This window comes from Leptopilina boulardi, unplaced genomic scaffold, assembly GCF_019393585.1.
Source record: "Leptopilina boulardi isolate dan_hultmark-lab unplaced genomic scaffold, ZJU_Lbou_2.1 LbouV2_51, whole genome shotgun sequence".
Lineage (NCBI taxonomy): Eukaryota > Metazoa > Arthropoda > Insecta > Hymenoptera > Figitidae > Leptopilina > Leptopilina boulardi.
The window spans coordinates 871,775-896,082 of NW_026137996.1; the positions used below are offsets into that span (position 1 = coordinate 871,775).

General features: G+C 24.9%; 3 protein-coding genes across 4 annotated transcripts; 1 reads left to right on the forward strand and 2 right to left on the reverse strand.

Annotated features, from left to right (window-relative positions):
- The first annotated feature begins 5,978 nt into the window (after positions 1-5,978).
- Positions 5,979-24,020, forward strand: LOC127289882 (BTB/POZ domain-containing protein 7). The gene is made up of 11 exons (XM_051318120.1): positions 5,979-6,485; positions 7,593-7,847; positions 10,434-10,798; positions 10,935-11,485; positions 11,629-11,792; positions 11,958-12,342; positions 12,441-12,593; positions 12,758-12,914; positions 13,019-13,197; positions 19,858-20,070; positions 20,343-24,020. The coding sequence occupies exons 2-11, from the start codon at positions 7,612-7,614 to the stop codon at positions 20,619-20,621; spliced, it is 2,682 nt and encodes an 893-aa protein (XP_051174077.1). The 5' UTR covers positions 5,979-6,485; positions 7,593-7,611; the 3' UTR covers positions 20,622-24,020.
- Positions 9,553-10,180, reverse strand: LOC127289890 (uncharacterized). The gene is made up of 2 exons (XM_051318134.1): positions 9,959-10,180; positions 9,553-9,870 (listed from the first exon to the last, which is right to left on the reverse strand). The coding sequence occupies exons 1-2, from the start codon at positions 10,133-10,135 to the stop codon at positions 9,709-9,711; spliced, it is 339 nt and encodes a 112-aa protein (XP_051174091.1). The 5' UTR covers positions 10,136-10,180; the 3' UTR covers positions 9,553-9,708.
- On the reverse strand, positions 13,291-18,031 carry LOC127289886 (uncharacterized). Of its 2 annotated transcripts, XM_051318131.1 has the most exons (3): positions 17,849-18,031; positions 16,467-16,840; positions 13,291-14,964 (listed from the first exon to the last, which is right to left on the reverse strand). In XM_051318131.1, exon 3 carries the CDS (start codon positions 14,960-14,962, stop codon positions 13,727-13,729), a length of 1,236 nt encoding a protein of 411 aa, XP_051174088.1. In that variant the 5' UTR covers positions 14,963-14,964; positions 16,467-16,840; positions 17,849-18,031; the 3' UTR covers positions 13,291-13,726. The 2 variants fall into 2 exon arrangements, with proteins under 2 accessions (XP_051174088.1, XP_051174087.1); XM_051318130.1 differs by lacking the exon at positions 16,467-16,840.
- Positions 24,021-24,308: the final 288 nt, after the last annotated feature.

Genomic DNA, 24,308 nt, shown 5'->3' on the forward strand with positions numbered 1-24,308 from the left:
GAAAAAATGAACGCGAAATTACTATTGGAATATATTGCGAGAGATAAAGAGAAACATGAAAAAGATATACAGGAAGCAGAGACCAATGTCGATATATATATTTTGACCGTGAAATGAATATCCGATCCAATCGACAACTAGCTTTTCAATCCCTTTAAAATTCGATGCTTTCCATTTTCACCTCACTAACCAAAAAAGAGTTATATTTTTTCTTTTAAACTTATTTTTTGCGATTTTATCACAAGTTTAAAAAAAAAGTTTTTAATATTTCTTTGAAAGTTAGTTTATTTAATTTTTATTAATTACAAAAAATAATTAATGCAATTAAAAATTAAATCGAAAACAGTAATTAAATAAAATGCTGATAAATAAATAAAAATCTGGAAATTCGAATTAATGAGCTTTTTTTATATAGAAAAAGAAATCATAACAGAAAAAAAAATTCTTAAAAAAAATATTATTATTTACTTTTCACCAGAGATTGTAATTCATTCGTATTTAACTACTGTGTAAATACATTCAAATTGCATGTCTGTATACCGAAAAGCCTCTTGGTTTTAAGTAATGATAAGGGAACTGCAAACATCTTTCGCTATTTGCTTTAGTATAACTTCAATAAGATCTTGTAGTCAGAGAAGCAAACTAATGTGAAAAAGAATTAAAAAAAAAAGCAGAAGAGATGCAAAAAAAATACTCTAAACAAAAATTATTCAACTTTTTTTTTTTTTTAATTATCTATTTTGAATTTCTATAGAAAAAAAATTTCTTTTCTTTCATTAAATCAAAAAATTCACATTTTACACTATTTTTTTAATTTAACCAATTAAGGAAAGTATTCTTTCTCTTTCATTTCATGTAGAAAAATGATAAATTGCACAAGAAGTGAAAAAAAACGTATACATCGATCTAGTATTATCGTTCTTTCCTCTCTTTCTTTCTTTTTTTTTTTTATTTTATTGCTACAGAAGAAAATCTCAAGAAGAGAGGATTTAAAAATCTAAAGCCTAATGGCCTAGAAATATAAGAGTAAACTAAACTAAAAATCTACGACACAGACCCTTTTAAGATAATCAGCTTCTTACACACACACACACACACAGTCTTGGATTTCTCGCTACGCCAAGAAAAAGAAAAATTTTCATCTCAAATGATGATTTCTCGTTGAGAAAAAAGTAAATACATAAGCTACTTCACTGAAAAGAACCATGTTTATAGTACGAAAAAAAAAATAAAAATTATTTTCCACTCTATTTTTTACCATCAGCAACGAAAATACATAATTAATCTCAGACAATTTCTCAAGTTCTCTGCTTTCTCTCGTTCATGGAAGTTGAAGAATTTTAAAGTTGACTTTTAAATCCACAGGAACGACTATAAAATTGAATAAAAGCTCTTTAAAGTTGACGATAAAATCAAAAGAAGCCGAGAATTCAATTTCCTATATATTTTTCAAACCTTTTCTGAATCTCAAATTACATTCTTATACCAACTTCTTCTTCTTCTTCTTCTTTTCGAGTCCTCTGAATGAAAAGTTTCCATTTCCTCAAGAATATATATATATATATATACGTTTTCGTATCGCGATACACACAAATATATGGAGAACACTTTTTCTTGCCTCGTACAATGCCTCTTCAGGTGAATATGCGATCGTCGATTTGGTGTTAAAAAAAAGGGATTTATTTTGCGTGTTAAAGGCCCATTTCGAGGGCTATTATAATGTTCCATAAACTAAAGGACTCTATTCATATGTATATGGGTTTGAAAATTTAACGATACCGTCAGATCAATTTCCTTAAATCATTTCGTTTATATATTCAAAAATTCCGCTTATCGTTTACTATTCGTAGATCAAAAAGTGAAAATTCATGAATATTACCTGAAAAAAAACTCAATCCGAATTTTCTTTTTTAAAAATAAGTATATATTTATTTTTAAATCTTAAAAAATTTACTAAAAGAAAAAAATGTTTAACGTTTACAGTTTGATTTTCATCGAAATCGTCAATTTAAAAAAAAATCAAAGAAACATTTGAACTGAAAGTAGTTTGAATATTTTTTCTACTTATAAAATAACTCAGGCGGTAAAATAATTTTCAAAATAAAATTAAAATCAATGTTTAATTAACTATTTTTAAATAAAAAATGAAAATGTTATATAAACAAATTATTTTGTATTTCAAAAAATTTTTTCTTTTTTATCTTATAATAAAGAGATTTCTCTCTATTTTTCTTCGAATGTTAGTATAAATTGTATCTGAGAATGAATCTTTTTTTTTTTTGTGGATATTTTCTTTTTCTTTTCGTTCATAAGGTTGATTTACGATGAAAAGCGAACTGTTTTCCTGTCTGTTTATTTTTTAAGAAAAGCGGTCTATCGTCACGAAACCTATACACACATTTATACACCTATACACTCAAATTTCGCATGTTAAAGACGATCAATAAAGAGCGCTTAATAACTATACAGATCAGTATATTTTTGTAAATTACCATCAAACACGAACATCATTTTTTCTATATACGTGTCACACGTGAAAAGAATCATTTAAAATTAGATAAGAAAAATTTTATAAAGTCAAAATTATCTAAATTTTTGTTTAAAATATAAGTAAATAAAAAAAAAAACCAGTTAATTAAAATTAATCAAATTTCCTCAAAAATTATTTTTTGTACTCGTTAAAAATGAAAAGAAATTCTACGAATAAATAAAAATCAAACTTCTATAAACTAACAATAAGTGCGTTATATAAATAACTTCAAAAAATAATTACAATTTTTTTTAGAAAGGTTACGAAGACATAAGTCATTTAAATTTTTATAATCCATTAGTATATTAATAAAAAAAAAAAAAAACTTACAACTCATTTTATTGCAAGTAACTGCATTATTAACGTAACTATTTTTTTAAATTCATTTTTACTATTCTTTTGATTCACCTTTGTAATATTTGAGGTTGTAGGAAATGTACAAGGGATAGGCCAACATTACTGCTCCTATTGCAACTCCATTCAACACTTTCACCTGGAAAAAATTAATTTTTTGTAAAATTTAAAATATTTACATTTATATATTTAAATTATTATTAAATCGCTTTTAATAAATATCATGAATTTTTCTGAAATACTGTAATTTTCTCCGATTTCAAATTATGATTTTGAGTAAAACAAAAATATTATTCAAATTTTATTTTATTTATTTTAATCATTGTAGATTAGTAAACAAAATTTACGAACAAAACATCAAAATTTAATATTAATTAAATTTAATAGTATGAAAAATAATATTAAACTACTAATTAATATGAGTAAATAAAATAACACGATTCAATAATTTTACATAATATATATTACGTAATATATTGAAGCAAACTATTTTTAGGTTATGTTATTCAATTTGAAGATTCGATTTTGTTTAAATCTCATTATTGGTTCTCTATTTGAAACAATTGAAGATTTAAACTTCTTATTATCGAATTGGTGTACTTAAAAGGACAATTAATTTAATAAAATCAGAATTAAAGTAAAAAAAAGAAAATAAGGAGAACTTACAGGAAGAGACATTCGATATCTAGGTGGTGTAGAAACTATATTTCTTTTAATAACTGCATTAATAACAGGACTCCTGACAGTGGAAATGATGTTCCTGGAGAAAAGCATTTTCTTCAAATTTTTTTTTCTATATTTTCCTAAACAGGTGAAATTTTAGAATTCAATCTCAGTGGAGAAAAATTGTTCCAATTTCTTGTCCTTCCAAGAGCTAAGTTTTTCTCTTATGTTATTGATCACTCTAGTATGTGATGTAACTGTAAATTGAAAAATAGATAATATTACTCAAAAAAATTTTAAATCCCTCTAGATTTGCACAACTTTTATTTTAATGATTTCAATCACTGTATTATCGTGTGATAAAGATGACAATAAATTTTTCCTTTACCTATTTTTCAATATTAATAGAAAAAAACAAACTTTTTAGTTTAGATGAAAAGAATTAATGCATTTATGATAATATTACAGTAATTGTTTCATAACATACCTGTTGTATTAATTGGAAAATTAATTTAATTTTCTTTTCACACGATTCGATTAATTTACACAAGTAGTAGTGAACAATCAATTTCAGTGACGTAGACTAGAATTTGTGGACTTTTCCTTTATTTTTAAATTCATTGGTCAAACTAAAAGAACGTGCTATTGGTCCTTTTGATAAAATTCCATTGGAGCAAATATTTCCAGCCAATAAAAATTTTCAAAACTCAGGGACGAATGCATTCTCTCCATCGCTCTAGATAAAATATAAATAAATTTTTAATTCCATAAAAAATATATTTAAATATTTAAAAAGTTATTAAAACTTTATAAAAATTGTTACTTATCTTTATTAACATTAGTGTGGTCCATTAAATTTGATTAACAATTAATTATTCTAATTTAATAATTAATAATTAAAAATCAAAAAATATGAAATTTTTTGAATAATAAATTAAATTATTATAAAATGAATATTAATAGTAACATAATAATTAAATATGACAAAAATAATATAATAATATAAATAAACTGTTCTATTTTAATATTCTATATTCAATTTTTTTGTTGTACAATAAATATTAATTTTAAACACGTATTAAATAAGGCAGTATAATTGAATTTTTTTTTGTTGCTATTTTTAAATTAACAAGATTAATTAATTAATCAATTTTTTTTGCCTCTGTAATTTTTAAGATTTGCTGAAATATACAAAGGAGTAGCCATAATTGCACATCCTAGAGCGACTCCATTTCCTATTTTTACCTAAATAAAAATTATTAAAATTATGTAAAAAAAATTTGTTAATTAAATTTTTTTTATATTCTAATGTTTTTTAAATGTGGAAATAGTAATTAATATATGAAAATGAATTTTTTTATTTGAAATTATATAAATAGACGAGAATTTTTAGTTTCTAAAATGGAAAATGTATTTTTTTTCTTTTTATTAATTCTTTAAATTAATTTTTTTTTTTTTAAATTAAATGACTATTTTGATAATTTATAATCTTAATTAAATAATATTTTTAAATTAATTGTAAGCAATAAATGATCATTATTACGTAAGAAATCAAAAATATTAAAGAGTTTAAATTAAACTTACCATGAAAGACATTCTATGTCTTGGAGGTGTTGAAACTATTGTTCTGCATTGTTGTTGAGTGATTCCAAAAATTAATGGCCTTATTTTATTAATATTTTGAAGTGCCATTTTTTTCACTTAAGAAATGTGTTAAATTTTCAGAATGAAATTACCGTTTGTTTTTTTGCAAATGCTCTCATGCCAAGCATTAAGCATATGCGTATGCGCAAAATGCATCGAAAATAGTTTTGATGCAGAAATTTAAGTCAAATTTATTTTTTACATAATCTCTTATTATTGCTTAAAAACGATATTTCACTAAATTGAAAATTATATTTTTTGAAAAGCTACAAAAAGAAATATTAGTCAAACAACTTTTTTGTTTGAAAATATTTATTTAAATTTATTTCATAAATCTAACAATCGTGTTTTTGACTAACGTTGTGAAATTGCAGTGCACCTCTATTTTTAAATTTGTTATCAATCGATATTTGTTTTTTCCCCGTAATAATTAAAAACAAAAAAAAACAGTCTATAAAATAGAATATGTAAAATAAATTTTTTTACAGAAATTCATTAAATTATTTTAAATATAACTTGCAAGTGGTTATCAAATTTCAAATTTAAATCATGATCTACATTTTATTTCCGCATTTATAAATTTGGCGTACATTTGAAATTGAATTCAGTTTTACGAAAATTTAAGTAAATTATTCGTAAATTATAACTATAATAATTAAAATTTATTTACTATTTTTTAAAAAATGATTAATCAATACTTTAAATAAGTTTAATTTTTTTTTTATTTTTAAATAATTTATGGGTTTGGTTTTATTTTTCTCAAGGTTGGATGCCCTGATTTTGCGCATCAGGTTAGGTTAATTTTCCGTCGCATCTGACCTATAACAAAAACTCTGTCGCTAAGGGAAAATTTATTTTAATAAAATATGTAATAATCAAAGAGTTCGTCGACTAATTAAGTGCAGTTTAATTAAAAAGATTGTTGTAAACAAGAAAAATGAAAGATCAAGTGAACATTATTGATTATATACGATGTTAAATTGACATTTCAAGTGCAACTTTAAACCTAACGGGATTGTCTGTTATAATAAAAAAAAAAAAAAAATCAACGAAAAATTAAAGTTATCATTTTTTTAATATTTCTTGTAATAGTAATTTTCAAGAGATGTGAGAAATGTGTTTTGGTAAAAATTAACAATTCAAGTTGTTATTTGGTGCTTTTTTTTTGGGTGCACCTGATTGTAAACATGGCCGCCGGCGTGTTGTGCGATGGGTGTTTGTGTGTAATTAAATCGAAAAATATTTTACAGTGGTCGTAATAAAACGATCAGAAATATGTGCACAAAAGACCCAGGTAATGTTTTATTTAATAATAACTCATTAAATTGTTTGTTAACTTAAAAATAAGTTAGAATATAAGTAAATAGGTGATTTTTTTTTTTCAATCCTATATCGCGGGTTATTTCGGAGTACTTTTTTTTATCTAGGTCGAGCAATATTTCTTCGAATTTTTGTACTTATTTTGAAACAATTAAAAATAATTGCCACTAGAAAGAAAAAATTATTTCGACAACAATTATATATTTAGTTTGATGTTCTATTTGTTTATTAAAGTAAAACAGCTGGTTTAGATTGTTAGATATGATACAGCTGATAAGTGCTAATGACAAGTGCTTTGCTTCCCTTTTTTTTTTTTGGTCAGTTAAACAGTTGAACAACAACACGAGTAATTAGGTACTTGTAATTTTGTTTTATTATTAAAAATGAAAATTTTTTTTTCTTTCCGAAATATTTTCTAATCTTTAATTTTATTTTTATTTTAATAATTTAATTAAACATATATATATATATATGCATGTATATATATATATATATATATATATATATATATATATATATATATATATATATATATATATATATATATAGAAATTAATCAATTTTATCCTGCATAGTGACATATTTTCTTTTTTTAATAAAATTATTAAATTTAGTAAAAAAAAAAAAAATGTTTCTTGAGCCAAACAAAGATAATGAATTGACGTTTCTTTAAGATCTTTGACATTTTTTTAATTAAAAATTCTAGTTCCAGTAAATGTATGAAATCATCGCTCAATTTACATGAGACATTATTGAATATAAAATGTCTAGAAAATATTAATATTCTTTAATTTTTTTTTCATATAAATATTTTGGATTTCCTTTCATAGATTTTGAGAAATTATTTTTTTTTGCACTAAAAATTAAGTAAATTTTAATATTTTTAGTATAATAATAAATTAATAATGTAAATAAATAATAATTAGAATATAAAATTATAGTTTATTAATTATATAATGATAGTACAGTAATAAGTTATATGGGAGATAATTTTTGAGGGATTGAAATTGTAAAGTGTCAAAAGTATGTGAAATTGAATTTTTTTTTTTTTTTTTTTGTAATAGTACATTATTTTTTTTAGGCTGGTGTCTGGGTAAGCGATGAACGTATTTCGGGCCCTGATCCCGTGTGCACTGCATCGCAGTGGGGAAAGCAGTGGAAGTGGCGGCAGTGGAAATTGCTGGTCCACAGGAAGAGGACAAGGGGATGTTTCTTGTATGACCCAAAGAATGGGAGCATCAGCTTCTTCAAGTATCGCCGCTATCGGTGGTGATCCGATACAGGCAGCAAGGCTCTCATCTTCTGGACATCCTGATCAACTCGGAATTATCGTCAGGTATACAATAAGTTTTGTTTTCTTTCATTTTTATCTATTTTTAAAATTTTGTTTTCCTATTTCTTCATCTTTTCTTAAATTTTTAATATATTTTAAATTTCTAATATATATATTTTTTTAATTTTATTAGAAATTTTAATTTGTTGGCTTAGTCCTAAGGAAAGTTTATTCCATATCGTGAATTTCACACATATAAGCGATGACCAATTTTATTCCGTTAATATAATCAATAAGCGAAATTGATTCTACATTTGATTGCATATTGTCTGAAGAGCAACTGCAATTAGAAATTTTTAAAATTCAGAAAAACATTCACCTACTATTAAATTTTTTTCTAAACTGTTAATTTGATATTTTTTTAATTATTAAAATAGCACATACGTAAGTGGAAGAACAAGTAAATCGCTTTCAAAAAATGCTTCTGCCATTATGGAAAGTGCAGGCAATGTATAACCTTCGCAAACATAAAGAGGATTTCGTTTGTAAACCTAAAAAAAAAAAATAGTACAATTATGATTGATCAAGAAATTTGATAAAATCTTCAAATATTACTGTATTAATAGCCTCAGCTGCAGCTTTGTAGTGTGGACTCAAAGGATTTTCTCTCCATGGATCATATCCAAAATCCATTTTAAATATATAGGAATTAACATTTCCATTGTCCTGCCAAATTTGTTTAATATGATTGTCAAGAATTTTATAGGTTTCTTCTGCTGTTTGATTCGGAACCAGACGAACGGAAAATTTGGCAATGACTCTGTCAATAAAAATTGCCAATTAAAATTACAATAAAATTATTTATTTTTTTTTTTTTCAACGAAAATTTTGTTTATTTTTACTTATTAGGCGCCAAAGGTAAATTATGATTATCGTCACAATTGATATGGATAATATCAAAATTATGAACACTAATGCTAGGTAGTCGCGTTTTATGTATCAGTAAACGAGTATTTTTTTCCTTGTGTTTCAAACGTTTAGTTCCAACTTTTTCCTTCAATTTTTCAACATCAAATGGAAATTCCTTGCAATAATTTTCTTCCTCCAGGGACAAGGTCTCTACTTCCTTGAGTAACTGCAATTAAAATCTATCTTTCTTTTTTTTTTTCTTTGCATTTTAATATCAAAAACCCCGTGGGCTGTTGCTATTTTAATTGTAAAAGGGGATTAATTTTGAAAAATAAAAATCAAAAAAATATTGCAAAATTACTGCAAAATCAAATATAAATTTATTATTTTATTTTGAAATAATTATTAATTGAAATTAATTATTTGTTAATTATTAAAAATTTTAATTTATATATTAATTTTGAAGTTTTACGTCTTTTACGGAGATTTTGCCATTTTTATCGAATAGAGCTCCGACGACATTCACGGCATTTAAAAGAGGTTGTTGAAAAGCACCTCCATAACTTCCGGTATGAACATTTTTTTCCCCACAATTTATTTCCAATGAAAAATGACAAGTTCCACGAAATCCATATTTTAAACAGGGTATATTATTTATTTTTTTGTCAATAGTAAAACAATAATAGATGATATCGTTAAAAAAATCGGGTTTCAATTGAATTGCTCGTTTTAAACTTGAACTATGTGTTTCTCCTGTGCCTTCAATGACAAATTTAATATTGACTGGAATTCTATTTTTTGCTTTTTTATATATTTTCAAAGCATTTAGCCAACATGTTAAAGCTCCTTTATTTTGTGATACTCCACATCCATATAGTCTCTCATTTTTTTCATTTAATTGAAATGAATTTGATTCTTTAGATTTTTTTAAATATGATATATCTATTTAAAATAAACAAATATTGCTGTTATATCTCGTTTTTATTTTTTTCGAAAATATATATTTTTTTCAAATCTAACCAACAGATCCATAGACACAAATTGTTTTATGAATTACAAGATCATCGGCAATTAAAGTTGCAAATAAAACAGGAGGTAGTTTTTCATTTTCTTGTTTAACATTGATTAAATGAACTTTTGCACCCAGAGACGTTAGTTCCTTTTTAAAGAAATTAATCTAGAATTTTTTTTTATTAAATGATTAATTACGTAATGATAATTTAATTTATAAATTGTTCATGGAACGAAAATGTAAAAATTTCTACCATTTCGAGAATATCTGAAAAATGTTCTTGTTCATGAGCTATTGACGGTATTAACACAGCATCTTTTAAGAGTTTAATCAAATTTCGTTTCTCATTATCAACTAATTTGAATAGGTCTGGCAATTTTGCTTTTGCTGATTTCTCCTCCAAGTCGGAAATTATTGAGACGTTGGTCATTTCAAATTCGAATAAATTATTCGAAATTATGAGAAAATATATTTTTTTTTCACGAGGAAAAAACTTGTAACTGAAGGCAGAAGATTGTATTTTGTTTTTCTCGATAAAACACCTATATTCATACTTTGTAGATTTTAAATTTGCTTTCTTTTTTATTTTTATTTTAAAATGTTAGTTTTTTTAATAAATTTAAATAATCTTTATTAATTCCTTTTTTTTCGATATGAATCAAAATAAATGAATAAAGAAAAAAAGATGTTAATTTTTGATAATTATTTGAAATTACTTTAATTTTCAGAGAAAGAAAAAAGAAAGTGACTGGATTCGCTACATTACGAAAGAAATTCATTAGGAGACGTAGATCGTCAAAAGCATGTGATCATGGTAGAATAATAAGGGAACTAGTTTCGTCATGGAGTCCTTTAGAAGCAGGTGCTCTTTTAGAAGAATATGAAGCTCTAGCAGCATTAAAAGATCTACATGTTCAAGCAGAATTGGCGAGGCCGCCAGCGACAACTTTTAAACAAGACTTGTCAACGCTCTATGACTTTAAGCATTGTACAGACGTAGATCTTGTCTACAGAGGCGCTTGCTTTCCTGTTCATAGAGCTCTTCTTTCTGCACGGTGCCCCTATTTTAGAGATTTACTAGCAGGATGCCCAGGTAAATTAATTTTTTCATTCAATTCATTACTAATAATTTTTTTAAAAATTTAACTAAGCTAGCAAAAAAGAAAAGAAACACAAATTTATTCCCAATTATAAATAAATAAATAAATAAAAATGTTTTTCAATTTCAGGCTATGGTGCTCGCATTTGTCTAGAATTGAGAACTCCACTTTTGGAAGTTCCAATGTTCTCGGCATTATTACGATATTTATACACTGGTGATATATGTCCTCATGATAATTCATTGGATACAAATCTATTGCGTCGATTAGGTGATGAATTTGGCACTCCAAATCCACTTGAACATGATCTCAGATATTTGCTTGACACTGGTGATTACGCTGATGCGGCATTAGTATTCACATCGGATAACGATTACCAAAGACCTGACAGCGGAAGTTCCGAATATGGATTCCGGCCAAAATTAGAGCTACCATGTCATAAAGCAATATTATCGGCGCGATCGCCATTTTTCCGTAATCTTATTCAAAGGCGAACAAGATCGGGCGAGGATCATACTGAACGTGCACTTCATATACCAACAAGAATTGTTCTCGATGAAAGTGTTATTCCAAAACGTTATGCAAGAGTATTACTTCATGCTGTCTATCTTGATACTGTTGATTTATCATTGATTTTACGTGGTGGCGGCTGTGGAAATAGTGCAGGAAGCCTTGGAGAGGTATTTCATTAAGAAAAAAAAATTTGTTTTTTATTTTAATTTATATTAAATTAGTTTAAAATTAAATGAAAATTCTGAAGAATTAATTAAAAACTGGATTTTTAAAAATATGGTTTATGAATCGATTTTCTTTTTTTTTTTAGGTTCAGGCATTGACGCACACAGGTCGAATGCGACCGAGTCCTCTGGAGGAGGCAATGGAACTCTATCAAATAGGCAGATTTCTCGAGCTCGACATTCTTTCTCAAGGCTGTGAAGATCTTATTTTAGAATGGCTCACACTCGATTCACTTCCAACTGTCCTTCGGTATAAAAAAAAAATTATCTCTATTTTTTAAATTACTTTCTGAATATTCTCTGATACTATAATGAAAAATATGAGTTGAAAGAAGAAGAATATAAAAGAAATTGATTAAATTTACAATATAACTGTTTTTAGTCGAAAATTTATTTTTTTTTTTTGTAACGACAGATGGGGAAGTCAACCGCATGGTTCGGCATGGGTTCACAGACAGGCTCTTCATTATCTCAGAGAGGAATTCCAACCGGTGGCTTCATCACCAATCCTTCATCAATTAGATCTTGGACACTTGTCAAACGTTCTCCAAAGTCATTTCCTACAGGCGAGCGAACTTGAAGTGCTACAAGCTGTACTGAAATGGGGCGAACAGGAACTTGTACGACGAATGGAGGATAGAGAACCCAATTTACTCAGTCATACAGTTCATTCTGTGGCGAGGAAAGGCGTTAAGAAAAGGGATCTCAGTGATATAGAATTACGTGAAATATTAAGCGAGCTTTTGCCCCTCGTTAGAATGGACCACGTTTTACCGCCGAATAGTGAAATTCTCGCTCAGGTAATTTTCTTTATAAAAATTTTATTATTTTAGAAATTAATGTGTAGTTTAAATTAATAATTTTGTTTTTTAAAATTTTTAATAATTAATATAATTAGGCAATTCGACGAGGGTTGGTCTCAACTCCGCCCAGTCATATGATTGGTGATGAACGAGAAAATTTACGAGTGAATGCATGGATAAGAGGTGGCAAGAAAAATGGACTCTTTGTGAGGCCTCGATTATTTATGCCATATTACGAAGAGATTAAGGTGAATAGCATATTATTTGAATTAAAAATTTTTATTTTTTTAAAACTATTTCTTGATTTAATTCCAATGACTACAATAATGACTCCAATAATTGAAAAATATATTGTTAATTTTCATTAATTGATTTTGTATTTCCAATTAATTAATTATTTATTTATATTTAGGCTCTAGTCGAAGAACAAATGGTTCAAGAAGTTGAATTAGTGAGATTAAGAAGAGCGCGTTACATTCCTGATATTCCTGATACTCTTTATATGGTTGATGAAAAACCACGAGCAATGGGAGCTGTGGGTGTTGATATTTTAGCTGCCGCTCTTCCAGGTAATATGTTTAATAATTTTTAAAAATATTTTTATATAAATTCTACAATTCGAAATCTTTTTTATGTATTTGATAAATAAATATTTTTTTTTTTTCCTTTTTAGTTCCAGACACGGCAACAATGTCAGCAATGTTAAAACGAGAACAAAAATTGAGACAAGCTCCCAGTTGTCAACGTGCAATTAGTTTACCTTTATCATCACGACATGAAATTAATAGGCAAGTTCGACTTCGTGTTGTTCGTGAATTCAATTTACCGGACGCTGTGGCCGATCTCCTTGAGGTAAGAATTTTTATTGTTATATTTAAAAAAAAAAAAATTATTTGAAAACAGTAAATAAAACTGAATAAGGATAAAAAGACAAGGTACAAATAATTGCGATAACATTGTTTTTATTGTTTCTTAAAAATATACTTTCTGTAGCGGTTTTTTTTTTTTATCTTATCTCGCAATTCCCACGAACAATGTAACAAATGTTGCATTTAATCGAATTGACTTTATGAACTTGAAGAGTTGTTGATTTTTCTCATAATTCTTTAATGACAAATGAGGTTTATATGGCAGATAAATTAGTCAAATGATTCATTAATTCAATTTGCTTTGTACAATTACAATTTATTAATTCCAATTTTTTGTGAACAAAATTTTAATTACTTTTTCGATGAAATAATGAATTTTGACTTTTATTTAATTTTACGTGTTTGTCACATATAGAAATATATATAAAAAAAACTAATTATAATTTAAAAATCTTTTTTTTTATTCTACTATCTACATGTTTGGAATTTTCGAAAATTCCAGTAATATGATTTTAACAAAACCATCCTCGTTTCTCGTATGTCTTAACAATGTGTATTAATTTCTCATCATTCTCTTTACTTCTACCCATATCTAAAAAGTTTTCCTTATTTTTAATATTGTCCACCCTACGTGCTGAGCCACGTTTTGCTTGTATCACTTGTACCATCATTACGCATTGATCTAATCGTCGTTTTGCTGATTCTTGAATATTTTTATTAAATTCATCCCTTGGAAATTGTTTGACGTCAACATGAAAAATTTTAAGACAATCAATAAATGATGTATAATAAGTGTCAATCATTTCATCTAAATTTTCATCAATAACATTTGCTTTTGCACTTGACATTATCATAAATATTAAATCAAGACAACCATCTTCATATTGTGTTAATTGAAGATCAACTATTTTCATATCAATTATATTTTCCGATTTTTTATCATCATGAAGAAATAACATATTATTCACCCAAAAATCACTGTGTACTAATGTTGCCCATGGCTCTTTTGGTTGTAATTCCATTGTCGATGCACCATATTCCATTGTTTTAATGACACTTGGCATTTGTAATTCAACTTCTTTAAGGGTATTTAAATTTCCAATTGCTTTATTAATCATATCTTGTAAACCAATTATTGATTCTTTATTGAATGCATTTTGTAAGCCAGGCAATATCAATGATTTAAATTCTTTGGGTTTTTTCATTTTATATGCAATTGTCAATGCATGAAGTCTTGCTAATTTTTTAATTGCAAATAACATATGTTTTTTATCCATACCCATAATACGATCTTCTGTTTCGTAACCTTGAATTTTTAGATTCTCCAATAAAATTGTTGCCTGATCATCAAATTTATCATGATCCTTAAAGCCTAATCGTCCGCCAAAATATTGTGGTACCAATTCAATTAATTCTTGTTTATCAATATCAAAGGATAATTGAAATTGTAAAAATTCAGGTGTTATTACTTTATAAAAATAGATTTCTTTATAAAATGACATTGGACTATTGAAAAGATCGAGAAGATAATCGGATTTTGGTGGAAGTTTTGCGACAAGATGAAATTTTTTTGTAAATCCATTTTCACCAACTGTTAAATTTATCGCTAAAATTAAACTACCAAAATTTTCGCCTGGATCTGTGAGATGTTTCCAATCGAGATTTTTAATTTTTAATTTTTTACCAATGTGCTCTTGAAGAACTGACTCGAGATCTTTGATGGGAAGCTCATTATTAACTGTTGTCATTTCTGGAAAGAGAGAGAAAAAAACATTTTTTTTTTTAATAATTTAATTTGATTTTTGTTAATTGAGATTTTACATATGTTAAAGAGTCAAGATAATGTCCTAAACACAATTTTTAAATATATAATCAATTTGCATTTTAAAGATACAATTTTAAAAGAGATTTGTCTTTTAATCTCATATGATGCAATTTAGACGCATTATTCAATCATGATTTGCGTTGTAAAGATTATTTTTTATTTTTTTTTTTGTTAATATGCAATAAATATTTAATTTATTCTTTATTGTCTTTGACACGTGCCATTGTTTCGGTTTTGAAATAATCTGAAAATATCAAATTTAGTAACATGTCTATACAGTTAATTTATTGTGTTGGATAAGGAAAATTTATTCCGGGATATATCTTATTTTTATCTTTTGGACATATTTTCGACGTTTCAAAAAAAAAAAAAAAAAAACTTTTTATTATAAAATTAATTAATATAAAGTTAATAATTAATTTTTTATATTTTTGTTTTGGAATGTTCGATATATCATTAACAAATGAAAATATTAAAAATGGTTTTTAAACGTGATATTTAAATTTTCTTAAAATGCTTTGTAATGAAATTTATTTTTTTTTGTTTTGTTTCAATTTTTCATTGTTAGACATTTGATAATGACATCGTGCATATTGTGATGACAATAGCCTATTTAGAGTTGAATATTCAATACAGAAAAAAAGAGAGAGAGAGAAAGACTTTGAACCCAAATAGTTAAGGCTTTGAAATTCTTTGCACATCTCTTAACATATAAGTTTCTCTTTTCAATCTTCATAAAATTTTTCCATTCGAGAATGTCATTTAAATAAATAATGCACACTGTTAAATATTAAATGAAAATTAATATATATTTTTTTCTTTAACGACTGAAAAAAAAAATTCAGGAAAAACTTTTTTTTTTTTAATCATGACCTCGGTGAATGTTTTTCTATTTATAATTTATTCAAAATATTATTTTTAAAATAACTCTTCTCTCTCTTTATGCTGAATTCTTTCAAATAAAATTTTTTAATTTTTCTTCTTTATAATTTAATTTAATATACATATAGATATAGTTTAAATGCTTTAAAAGCGCTGCCAAGTTTATTTCAGATGCCAAAGATCTAGTACATATTGAAACACATGTTCTATTTTTGTGTCACAATTTGAACAAATATTATACTTTTTGTAAAAGTAATTATTTCATTATGTAAATTATTTTTCATTTTTTCTTCATACGATGAAATATTATAATATATAAGATTTTATTATTATTATTATTATTATTATTGTTATTTTAATTATTATTAAAATAGAAATAACTATTGCAGTATTTTAGAGTTGATGGATTTAAAAAAAAATAATTTTTTTAAAAATAATTCTAACATCGCAAAAAATGATTTTAGATTTTCGTATACTTAAAGGAAAATTGTTTCTAAGCGAAAAAAAGGAAAATAATATATACTTGACATTAATTCATGACTTACTAGTGAATTAAATTTGACTCTTTTATTTCCTATGTCCAGTGTTCACACATATATCACCACTTTTCATTATTCAACAAGTCTGAAATGATTATATAAGAATGTTTTTTTTTTTTTTTTTTTTTTTTAAACTTTAAAACGTGTGCTTCTTCAAAAATTTACATTTTTGTTTTGTTTTTTATTTTTTCTACTAATTAAAAACTCGAGTTATTATTAGAATTGATAGCTAAGCATGACAAATTGTACAACTTTAATTGTTGATAAATTTATTCAATTCTAAGACCAGTTGCGGCTATTGCGGCCTAGAAATCTGACTGACGAATTAGATCAAATTGAAGACTATAATTGTCATTTCCGCAAGAAGTTCACATTCGTCACTGAAATAGATTATAGAGTTTCAGTAAATTTAGTATATAAATTTTCATCGATAAAATGTTCGATATATTTTATTATCAGTTTGGGAGAAATATTTTTTTTTTATTTTTTATATAATTTTTTATTTATAACTTTATGTTCTTATAATTAATGATTAATTTTTATTTGTATTTTTAAATAATAATAATAATAATAATAATAATAATTGAAGAATAATTCAAATAATGATCTAACTGAAACAATGCGATTTTTTTAATCTGATTTACAATTGTTATCAGAAGCAAAGTTGCTGATAGAAAAATATAATTTATAAATCAAAGATAGTGATACCCTCTCAAGTTATAGTTACATTTTATTTAGACAATGATACAGAATTTCATCATTGAATGACTTCGAAACTAGTGACCGACTGTTTTAATAGATAACCTAATAAATGATCTATTTATTAAATGAATTGAAATTATAATTTTAATAAAAACTAATTTCATCCATTATAACTTCATTATAAATTCATTATGAATTTCATTTCATTCTTTATAAAATCACGTGATTGGCATATTTTTTTTTTTTGAACAAATTTCAAAATTTTTTATTTTATTATTAAAATTTTTTTAACTAAATTTTATATTAATTAAATGTAATTAAAATTAATAAATTTTCTTCTTTTTTTATTATTAACATTTTTAATAATATTATTAATTATTAATAAATATTTATTTTTTATTTATCATTAATGTTACATTATTTTAATTTTAAATTACATTTTAATTATTTAATTATTATATATTAAATATTTATCTTAAATAAGTATATTTCAACTTTATCATTTGTCATTTTATTTGCTATTGTCAATTTTTGTTTATTTTCCTTATTATTCAAAATTGCCGTTTAAATTTCAAGAGATTTATCGTATTATTAACATCGTTAATTTGGAAATTTTTCAAAAATTTTATATAATTGTGAATTAAAAATTATTTTTTTTTAATTTTTTTTTAAAAATAGAGACTTACCAAAAAATCGTCTTTTGATTTGCAAATAAAAAAAGAAATTAATTTTATTTTCTTATTGTCGCACGTTAAATTTAAAGTGTAACTTGTTTGAAACAACTCCCGTGTTGAACGATGCAGCACCGACTGTACTGCGCTTGACTTTGACCCCCTATAATATTTCCCGCTTCGAAGACTGTTAAGAGACATCTCCCCGTTTTTGAGCTGCATCCTTTTTAAGCAATTTACAAAGTTAACTAGTTTAAATGAAAAGAAGCGGAACTTTTTTTTTTTTTTTTTAATCGAAATTATCTATTAATCAAAGAAAACGTTGCGTGTTTCTTGAATGTTGATTCTGAATTTTGACTCACAATAAAAAAAATGTCACTTTATTATTTTTTAAAATCTTTTTTTCCTTACAAAATATTTTGTTAGTTATTTGAAAAATAATATTTGAGTTTTTTAAACTTGGAAAGAAGGTTTTTGGCTTAATTTTTTGATAATATTAACGTAAAAAACTTTTTTTTTTTTGTCAATTTAAATAATTTTGAAAAATTAATTTCCATAAATTTAAAATAAAGTTTAAAAATTTTATTTTTAAGTTATCTAATTGTATTTAACTTAAATATATATGACAAGAATGTTTTTTTTTTTTATGAAACATTCGAATATTTTTTCAATGTTTCATAAATGTGTTGCTATTCAAATAGTACGCTGATAACAAAGTAAAGTGGTATTTCGACCTTGCAAAATTGGATAATCATTATGAGTCCTCACATAAAGATTCCTTCGTCATATTAGATTTTTTTTTTAAATAAAATAATATATAAAAATTTTTAAAAAAGGAATTTTTCTATGTATTATTTTTAGAATAAAAGCATTTAGTAAAGTGCTTACTTTACTAATAATTAAAAGATTAATTTCTCATCTTTACATCAGAGCTTGTTGAGTTAACATATCGCGTGTCTTTAGCTTCATTTATTAAAGAATTGAATTATATTAACGTTGCACTTGATATCATATATTAGTCTAATAATCTTTTGAGGTTTTCAGCACTTAATAATATTTGAAATATAAAATTTCTCAGAATGTAAAAATAATACTCAACAGGTTTTTTTTATTTTGTTTCCTCCTAAACGAACTTATTACAATATTATTTAATATATAATAAAATTTTAGAATTTACAAAAAAATGAATAAAATTGTATGAAAATTTTGCCTCTAAAAATAATAATTTTTTTATATCATAAAAATATTTGTAATTAATATTGTAAATTAACAATTAATGTGAATGAAAAGAAATTATTAAAAATCATAAGAAATTAAATTTAAGAATTGAAAAAAAATGGGAAGTTTCTTTCGAGTAAAGAAATATTGATTTAATTGATTGAATTTTAATTGGCTTATTAATTAGAAATAACTCACCTGCTTTAGAGATTTCTTGAGGAATTAACCCTGTTTTGCAAATATATATCGAAAGATTTCCCGTGAAAGTTAAAAGACATAAAAATTAATGGAATTCAATGTGAAAAAGTACACTACATATCGATTTTAGATCTAAAGAAAGCAAAACAGTTGAACTATTTCTCCTCATAGTTACACAAGCCAATCTTATCGCTGTAATTGTTATGTAAAAAAAATTTTCAAAATAAAACAAAAAAAAAAATTCGTTAAATATTTAATCAAAGTTATCAAAATATTTTATAATTTAAATTATTCATTTTTTAGTGTTTTTTTTTTTTTGTTTTATTTTAGTTTAAAATTTATCGCATTTTATAATTAAAAAATATATATTTTTAAAACTTTCACAAAAACATTTTTTTTTTTCTATAGAAAAATTAATAGGATAGAGTCATTTTCTATTAATTAATTTTCCTTGGGATAAGAAAAATATTGACAGTTTGTGAAAGTAAGATTGAATAGTGTTTTAATTAAATTTTGTAGTTTACCTGTGATAATGTTAAAGGTCCGAGTTGTCAATTAATTTTTTTTTTTTTTAGTTGCATATGATTAATTAAATTTTCTTTTTGCAGAATGCGGCATGTTATAATTCAGAAGAAACAGATGAAAATATGCCTAATATTGAAAATGATGGCTCTCTAAATTTAAATAGTAATGTTGGTGCTACAGCATCTATTTGTTATGGAAGAAACATGACATTCCCTCGTCAAGCATCTTCTTATTCTCATAGACACGAACTACCCGCTGTTGTCACCGAAGGAGAAAACTATAGACTTTCTGGGGAGGTACGTAATACTCTTGCATTCACAGTTTTCTTATTTGCCACTTTGAACTTTCACAAATTATTTCTCACGATCATTATTAGAAATTGTTCATTACACACCTGGCAACTGGATTTAATTTTAATTCAAAATTATGGTATTTTATTTACGATTTAATAATTTTTTTTTTTTAGAATGTCATTTATTAATAGAATTTTTTTTAATTTTTGGATTTAAAAATATTAATTAAAAATTGAGAAAAGTTTTTTTAATTTTTTTCTTTTTGTAATTATTAGGAGAATAATTCGTGCAGCGATGGTCATTTATCGGGAATAATGCCGGACGTGGCAATGGCAACCGCGTCTTTTGGTGCTTTACAATTGGTGGAACCACAAGAACTTGAATTGGATCTTGGCGATGGAACATCACATCTTTTACAATTGAATACATCGTCAATGGGTTCAGTCGTTATTCATCCAATGCACTCCCACGAACGCCAAAGACATTTTCCCGGTCCACCACCACCGCCTTATGTGTACCAAAATTCAAATACTGGACATCCAAGATTCATTTAAAATCATGTAAGAAATTGTATATACTGCCTATACATATATATAAATATTCTATAATTTGTCATACCAGGGTGAAAAAAAAACAAACTAAATGAGCTCATGAATGTATGAGTATGTGTGTCTAGAAAAAGATGTATGTATGATTATCACTATAAATTAAGGCACAAAAATTGATATTCAAGTGCGCAACAAAAAGAAAAAAATCACGTGATTAATATTTTTTAGTCTATCGTTCATGAGGGGAAAAAAAAATTAACTTTTCAAATAGCTTATAAAGTCTAAATAATTAATCATTGGTCAAACATTTATGAAAGAAAAAAAAAATTGTAAATTGTAAAAAAAAAACAATTGATCCACAAGTCACTCTAGTCTTTATCAGAAACCTCGAATCTCTATGAAAGTCGCTTTAAAATGATAAAAATAAAATATATTTATATTGTGGATCAAGGAAATTCTAGGGACAAAGCTCGCTTTGCAAACAAAATAAAAATTATTTTCAAGTTAGTAATTTATTTAAGAATATTGTTTTCATTTATGTTTGACCTTTGATAAATTTACTTTTAAGACTGTAAATTATTTCTTAAAAAAAAAAAAAAAAATGATCACGTTTTTCGAATCTTAAATTTGATGAATCGCTATTTAAAAATAACAAAGAGTGTCTCTCACTCATAGTTGCCAATAAATTTTTTGTCTGTAACAATATAATTACTGGACAACAAAAATTTTATAGATATTTTATTTGAAAATGCCTTGCAAAGGCAATATTTAGTGAAAAAAAGAGAGAAAAAGAATTCTTTTTTATTAGAAGTTCCGAAAATATATAATATAGCCTTGTAGTATTCAAAATAATACAATCATGCGGTAAAGCTTGTTATTTGAGAAACTTGAATGTTATTCTAATTAACGGTTGAATTTCACGAAAACCCCGGGAGCGTTTCATTTGAAATTGAAATATCCAGTTACAATTTTTTTTTCTTAATTGTCCTCATATTTCGCATAAATATAATAATAAAAAAAATGTATTTTTTTAATCGGCAATGATTTTGTTCAAAATTTTCAATTTTTTTTTTGTGTTAAGAACTTAGAACACTGATAAAATTTAAAATATAATAATCTAAAACTTAGTGATGTCAATTTCAAATGGAAATCTTTCATTTAATTGAATTAAATTAAATTTAATTGAAACGTAATTCAACTACAATTGAATTAATTAGAATTAAATTTGAAATTTAATTCCATCAAATTGAATTAAATAGAAATTAAATTGAAATTTAAAAAACAAGTCGTTTCTCGCGTAAACAAAAATGGCTTCCGATATCAAATTTTCTAATTTATTGACTCTTAGGTATATAGAATTTTTTTTTTGTAATTTAAAAAATCTATTTTTTTTTGCTATTTGTTTATCGTATTCTACTTCTCAACTATAAAGAATCTCGCAGTAAATCTCGCAGTGATGTGATTTACAAATTAATTAAGTGAAACGATACTAAACTTTACCACTGACATTAAATTACAATGTTATATTGCCAACGTAGATTCGAAATCGTATGTAAATAATAATCTCGATAATTGTGTTTAGGGAGTTATTTCAAGCAAGACATGAAACAAACAAAAAAAAAAATGAAAAAAAAATACATTTCCAGTTATTTAACATAAGCTGTGTTCTCGTGCAAAGACTGTGCAACGGATAGTGCAGATTTTAGTTTTTAAATGTCTCGCACGAATGTTCTTATCGTGTGATAAGGAAATAAAATTAAAAAAATAAAAAAAAAAAAAATATGTTAAAGTGGAGGTAAAATGACTTGTAGTCGAAAAAAAAATATATATTATACCGTACGGTCGCTCCGCCACTTTTGTAGTCCATTTGCGGTGTGTGATTGAACACTGATTCAGAGGGGAAAAAAAGTGAAAAGAAAGAAAAGGTGGCTTTTTGTAGTAATTGAAGACTATTACAGGAAGTCTGGACAGTAAAAAAGTCGATGCTCATAACCGAGTGCATCGTTCTTAACGGACCAATGTAACTAGTAATCGATTATAAGTTTATACATAATAATGATGCACTATACAGGACGTCTAGTTTGTTAGATGCTTTGGAAAAAAAGTCCGTTTATGCTTTTCAAATTCATTAAAATTCGTTATTTAAATTTAAAATAAAAATAATTCATTTTTCTTTTTAAAAAAAAATTCTTTTTTCATCTTACACAATATTTTGAATGAAATAATTGATTTTGAAACTCCATAGGAATTGAAGAAAAAAATCGGACCGACAGTCAAAATTAAAATTTAATTTTGTGATTTAAAATTTTTTTTTTCTCACATATTTTTGTTTTATCCACTTTGTTGAAGCAACAATTAAAGATACAAAATGTGAAAAATTAAATAACTATTAATACTGTAGCAATTGTTTTTCTTATTTAATAATACAAAAACTTCTGTTTCAATTGTTTGTCCGATTTTTCTTCAATTTTCAAATTCAATTATCTTCAAACTATTATGATTTGATGAATCTTAATGAAAAAGCTCGACAATTACTTAAACTTTTCTAATTGACTATAACGTCTATTCTTTATCTTATTTTCACAAAATATTAGTAATAATTAATTGTGGTGCCTGTGAAAATTTCGGCTAAAAAGTTTATGTTGTTAATTCGTAATTGCGTTTAGAAAAGAAATTTTTTTTTTGTTCTAATAGAAATTTAAATTAATAAAATAATAAAAGAAAAATATTCGGGTCGTGTAAATATAAAATCATTTGATATAATAATTTTTGAAGTGAAATTTATATTATTAAAATTTACAAAATGAAAAATTCGATAATGTAAATTTTAATTCAATTAAAAAATTATATCAAAATGATTTTTTTTTTAAGTTAATAGGCAGAGAGAGACTGTAATAGAGATGAGCTACCTTAAAAAGACTAGAAACCAGTGAAATAAAAGAAAAAAAGCTCTCTTTATCATAATTATTATCATTTTCCTCTTGGAATTAAAATAATTACAAATAATAATAATGAAACATTTGAAAATTGATTATAAGGGCTTAGCTAATTTCTCTATTTTCTTGTTCCTTATTATTATTAAATATATTAATAATTATATCGCTTTTTTGCGAAAGTTAATTGTATATTGTTTGCATTTTTTTATGTGTATATTATGGAACGTATAAATCTTGTACAGTGTGTAACTGTAGCGTTGAAATTTCTTTTTATGGCAAATTTGTTGTTGATTATTTTTTTTTTTTGTCAAAAAAGAGAAGAGAAAGAAAAAGAGAGAAACATATTATAGTAATTTATTCTCTCTAAAGAATGCATTTGTAATCATGATACATGAGCAATGATTTAATTTTGAAATCCGATATCTTTGTGTAAAAAGAACTTGATGAAATATATTAAATTATTAACATTTCTTGTCTTTTCAATTTTAATTAATTAAACATATATACATATATATTTTTGGTTTGAATTTTATTTTATAACAAGTACATGTATAACTGAAAAAAGAGCATTATTTCAACAATTAACAATATATATATAATTATATGTATAGTATCTGATAAAGTTTCTTAATTGGATAAACAGTACAATAAAGCTTTTGTTCTTTCACATATATAATTTTTTTTTTTTTACTTTATCAATATAGGCAGTAGATAAAACAGATTTTCTTTTCTTAGTACATGGCCTAGGATTTTTCCT